The sequence below is a fragment of the Quercus suber genome, unplaced genomic scaffold (genome assembly GCF_002906115.3).
Source record: "Quercus suber isolate HL8 unplaced genomic scaffold, Cork oak 2.0 scaffold_517, whole genome shotgun sequence".
In the NCBI taxonomy this organism is placed as follows: domain Eukaryota; kingdom Viridiplantae; phylum Streptophyta; class Magnoliopsida; order Fagales; family Fagaceae; genus Quercus; species Quercus suber.
Window position 1 is genome coordinate 506,866 of NW_027069966.1, and position 5,876 is coordinate 512,741.

General features: G+C 33.7%; 1 protein-coding gene across 1 annotated transcript; it reads left to right on the forward strand.

Moving 5' to 3' along the window:
* The first annotated feature begins 958 nt into the window (after positions 1 to 958).
* Positions 959 to 4,785, forward strand: LOC136063362 (mannosylglycoprotein endo-beta-mannosidase-like). The gene is given in 4 exon segments (XM_065763624.1): positions 959 to 1,037; positions 1,897 to 2,206; positions 2,208 to 3,614; positions 3,777 to 4,785. Coding segments are annotated over 3 exon segments (867 nt in total). The 3' UTR covers positions 2,686 to 3,614; positions 3,777 to 4,785.
* Positions 4,786 to 5,876: the final 1,091 nt, after the last annotated feature.

Consider the following 5,876-nt stretch of genomic DNA (forward strand, 5'->3'; position numbering starts at 1 on the left):
ACAAAACATTCTCAAAACCCAACCCTAAATATGCCCAACGTGCTCTTTGTTACAAATAATAAAGATTACAGCTTCAAAGCCAGTTTGTTGACCTTTTGTGGAGACTACCCAACCAAATAGCACTAGGCAGTACTATTGGCTTTCTCATACACAACAAGAAGAGGAAAGACAAACCATACCAAAGTCAGCAAGTGTTCTTAGTGCATGTGTTTGGGTTGAGTTCCACACCGTGAGAAAATAGTAATGAAAGTGAGCAGTTGATGGACATAGTTGGGTCTAAATCCTTCAACCTAACCTTTTGGGTTGGAGTGGTACCCCAATATATATCAATAGTACCTCAAAATTGGGACAAATCCTGGAACATCAAGGATTTCAGATTTACCAAAATTTGTATGCTTTATACTGAGAGCATTGTCACAGGATGCTTGCAGTGTCAAATGCTGGGAATGCCAAAAATATAGTGATGCATCAGTTTTGTAGAGAAAGTTTTATAGCTGAAATAATCTAACAACTATAATCTACAGTACCTTCCCAAGAATAATGGTGTTTTTGTAACTTTATAAGTTGATGGTATGTTAGTCACTAAAGTCAATCCCATTATGATGAAAATTACCATAAATTGTGCCTTTGTTGATTTTTAAAATTATTTTCAAAATTGTTAGGGTATTTATTTTCTCTGACCTAAATTGTCCACAAGGTTTTTACCTTAAACTGTAGAGTACTGACAAAGCACTCTTTGTTTGCATTATTAAATACTGTCTTAATCAAATTTCCTATATCTTGTCCTCAAAGTTATGTCTAGATTTTAGTGAAGTCATTCATTCTGTATTCTATCTTTGATTGCCATTATCAATGATTTAACTAAATTACTCAGGATAATGGCTTTGTCGAGTTCAATTATATTTTTTTAATTGCGATTAACCTATTTCGGTATTTTTTAAGAATGATTTTTACTGTTATGGATTCAATCCTGAGGTTAGTTCTGTTGGGATGCCTATTGGAGATACTAGCAGAGCAACAATGCCTCAAGAAGGCTGGTATATTCCATTGTTTTAAAAGCTTCCTAGTGGGTTGATCAGATAGGAATACCATAAATTCATACCCTATTCAAAGCCAAAATAATGTGTTGATCGGATTGAACTTTATGGAACCTCGAAGGATCTTGATGATTTTTGTTTAAATGTGAATCAAAAATTTTCTCTAGCAATTCTAGATGCCTTTGGTATTTTTTTTTTGTAGTGGCCTATCTTGAAATGATCATCAATCTCAATTGGCTAAGTACATTCAATATAGAGTACTGCCAGAGGGCTGGACTCCCCACATGTGGAGTAAATACACTGGCGTCCTGATTTGGAATGCACAGAACCCTTGGACTGGTCTTAGGGGTCAATTTTATGATCATCTCCTAGACCAAACGGCAGGTTTCTATGGCTGTTGTTGTGCTGCAGAACCAATTCATGTCCAGCTGAATCTGGCTACATATTTTATAGAGGTAATTTCTACACTAATAAGCATTATAATTTATGAGTTTGGATTGGATTTTAAAATTCAATGAATATCTAATATCTGATGAAGTGTTTTCATAGAACACATATTGAGCCTGAATAATCTTTTAAATTCAATAAATAGAACTGATATCTTGTTTTTGATAGATCAAAATAAAAGGTTAATAAAAAAACTTGCAAATATGCTCATTGATGATTTTTTGTTTTGTTTTTGTGTGTGGGTTGACAAGACCAGGGGGGTGACTGAAATGCTTAAATTTTCAGAAGAGACCACATATGAAACTAATGCATTTTATTTGAAGACATTCTTTGTACTTAATACTATTTAAAATGATACCATCCACAGATGGTATGTAACTTTGCAATTGTTTTCTGATCTTGCCATAAGTAGGTTGTCAATACTACATCTGGGGAGGGGAACTATCCAACATAGCTGTTGATGCCTTGGTCTGGGATCTAGAGGGTACATGTCCATACTACAAAGTTTTTGAAAATCTCTCTGCTCCAGCCAAAAAAACAGTACCCATAGTTGAGATGAAGTATCCAAAGTCTAAAAACCCAAAGCCAATCTACTTCCTTCTCCTCAAACTCTACCACACATCAGACTGGCTTTTTTCTAGGAACTTTCACTGGTTGCATCTATCTGGAGGAGATTACAAGCTTCTGGAGCCATAGAGCCATACAGAAGTAAAAAAAATACCTCAAGATTACATCCAATGTTTTCATCAAAGTGTCTAATTATGAAATTGAAATGGACGTTGAAAACATGGCCAAGAAAGCTGACCCTAGAAGTTTAACATATATGAACAATTTCATGGCCAGGCAAGGTAATGGTGATTTTGATATGGCCTTAATGGAACCTGCAACTAGTGGGACAGATGAAAAACATGAGGTTGGTTTGTTCCTGAGAATTTGCAGATGTTTCACAAAGGAAAATGATAGTTTGAAGGTTACTGAAGTAAATGGGGCCAATGTAGGAGTTGCTTTCTTCCTTGATTTTCCTTTTCATGCTTTGAAGACCGACCACAAGGAAGGAGAGGACACAATAATTCGTCTTGTTCATTACTCAGACAACTATTTCTCGTTGGAATTACCATGGTGCGCATACTATTCATTGAGCTGGGTAAAGAATACTCTTTTAATGTTGTTTGCAATTATGTGGAACTATAAAATCTATTGAGGTCAAGTCTTGCAGAGGAGATGATAACCACAAATTCCCAGAATGCTGGAATGAAATTCCAACTTTACATGCTTATTTGTCCTGTTTTTTGCTTTGAGAAACATTTGTTACTTAAAAGTTTCACTAGTGTTTCCTGGAATAAAGCAGCTAAACAAATTGAGAGAAGCTTCAAATTTTCTGCCAATGTTACCTAGTTTTCTTAAAGAAAAGATGCTTTAATATTTTCCTTTGGTATATTTAAGAACAGATCTTTAGATTTGCCTTAACTTCCCAACAAATTGGATGGGAAGAAGTGCCAAAGTTGGCCATTTGTCTGATAAGTTTATAAGGATATGAGGCACAATTATGGTTGGATATATTGTTGACCAATGGCTTAATTGTAGATTCAAATATATGGGCTTTTGCTCTTGCAATAATCGAATAAAGCTTCAATCACTAGATGTAAGAATTAAGATGTAATGCTTGTTTCTTAATCCTCTATTTCATCTTGCTCTTGTAATTCTTGCAACCTATTGTGGTTGGAAAATGAGGCGTAACAGCAGCCAAAGATGTAAGAATCAAGCTATAATCCTTCCACCTTGATCCTACTATCACTTTTTGTTGATTACTCTTCCCACATCCCCCCTCTTTACCCGGATCCCCAAGACAAAATGATCTTACTACTATTAACTTATTATTATTATTTGGTTCCACAAGCAAGACACAGTATTTGTTCAATTTCTGTGAGGTATTAAATTTAGTAGGTTTTGTGATAAGTTGATATCCTTTGTTTTTTTCATTAGCCATATATCCAGGTTCTAACTTCTAAGTCCTCTATTAAATATAAGTGCAATGCAGGATCTCCGATGGAACAAGAGACACTGCATAAAAACTTGGCATTGGAAAGTGAACAGTTGCTGAAGGGGTGCAATTGAGAATCTGAGATAGTAGTGAGTTCCTACTTGTATATACCCTTATGTATTTTGAGTATGTGAATTCTTTTTAGATTTGGTCCCTTACCTTATCTTTTTCCTCTTTTCTTATTTTAGTTCGCAGTGGGTTTTGTCCTCTGTCGTTAGAGTTTCTCACCTCAATTTTGTTGCACTGTACAGTTCTGTTTATTCAGAGACGCATACAGCAGAAAGGGGTTGCAGTTGATTATCATTTCTGATGTTTGTGGAGAATGTTGGCAACTTTATGATAGTAATTATGTATAACTAACAAGACAGAGATTGAGGTTGTGGAGAATCATGCTTATCAAATAGAACTTTAGTGATTATACTTTTGTCAGGAATGGAATTATAAACATTTGCTCCAAGTGCGGGGATTTGGAGGATCCGATCAAAGTCTTTAGTTGGATGTCTCAAAGGAACTCAGTCTCATGGAACTCCTTAATTGCATCTTTTGTCCTTGTGGGCTGGCTCCAAGGCACTACAAATGTATGAAGAGATGAGGTTGGAACGCATACAGCCAACCAATGTTACATTTCTTTCCTTGCTCCATGCTTGCTGCTATGTTGGCTTAGTTGAAAGGGGCATGGAGTTGTTGGAATCCATGGCTAAAGATCATGGGTTGAGTCCAAGATAGGAACACTATGCTTGTGTTGTTGACTTGTTTGGTTGGGCAGGACTTCTTACTAAAGCAAAACATTTTATTGATGGATTACCCGAGAATTTGCAAGCATTGCTTGGTTCTTGTAGCATTGATGGTGATTCAGAAATGGGAATATATGCTGCAGATCAATTTTTTCAGCAGCACCTAAAATCCCAGCACCCTATATTTTATTGTCCACTATCTATTTTCTTTCGAAGGGAGATGGAAAGAGAGAGCAAGGACTACTAAGAGAATGAGGGAAATGGGGTGGCAAAAGAAACAGGTATGAGTTGGATTGAGATTGAAAAGAAATTCCAAAGCTTTGTTGTTGTGGACAAAATGCATGCACAATATGGAAGCATATATGGGGTTTTGGCTGAGTTGTTTAGACACGATAGATGAGGGATAAGCTCCACATAAGAGGCTCATTCTCTATAACTTGGATAAAAGAATAATAGTAGCATATTGGAATATAACTCTCTTGAAATCAATCAATTTGCAAACTCTAATGCATAAACTTTAATAGTAGTATGAAATCATATTAACATTAACTTTATATATATAAAAGCACTTAGTCATTTTTTTCTCTCCTTTGATGCTTTTGGTGTAGTTTACTTGTGATGATTGTGAAGCATTTGGCTATTTTCTTATTTTCTTTTAGAACAACAGAAGTTATGGGAGAAGTTAACCTAATCAATCATCCATTTTCCCATCATTGTTGATTAATTCAAAGGCATTCAACGTGTTTGTGAACGAAAAGAGTCATTCAAAGTGTTTCCATTTATAAAGTTTCTCTTTTCTTTTTTATATATAAATTTAAAATACTTGGTTTATTAAAAATAATGATAACCTTATATTTAATCCTAAGTCTATTATCTCTCTCAGGTGTGTGCACACTTTTATTGGATTGCACTAAGGAGGCATTAGAATGAAATATTAGATAAGTTCTAGTGAGAGACTTTACAAGAATTATAGTTTGATTCAAACCTCACATGAAGCGGATGTTATCTAAGAAATTATTGTAAAAAAAAATTATTTTGTAATTGAAACTATATTTATCATTTGTATAATTCTATGTGAGATTTAATTTACAGTTTTTTTTTTTAATTATTAATTTACTACTCCATAAAAAAAATGTTACATACATTTTCTTGGTTTTAAAGGTAGTTGCTAAATTTTAAATTTAAGTTTTTTTAACTTTTGTTATGGATGTGTAGTAAGTGGCTAACTTTTAGGATTAAAAAATTAAATTTTAGGATTATACAAAAATTGATAACTTCCATAAATAAATAAAATAAAATAAAAACAACAGCAACAGTAACAAAAAATTAAAAACCGTGGATCCTGGAGCCTAACAAAAATAATAATAATAAAACAAAAAAAAAGGTATTTATTAAATTTTAAATTTAAGCTCTTTTTAACTTTGTTATGGATGTGTAGAAAGTTGCTAAATTTTAGGATTAAAAAACTACATTTTAGGAATAAACAAAAATTGATAACTGCCATAATAAATAAATAAAAAATAAATAAAAACAACAACAACAACAACACCAAAAAATAAATCTAAGTGGATCCTGGAGCCTTTCCTTTAACCCCCCAAAAAAAAAAAAAAAAAAAAA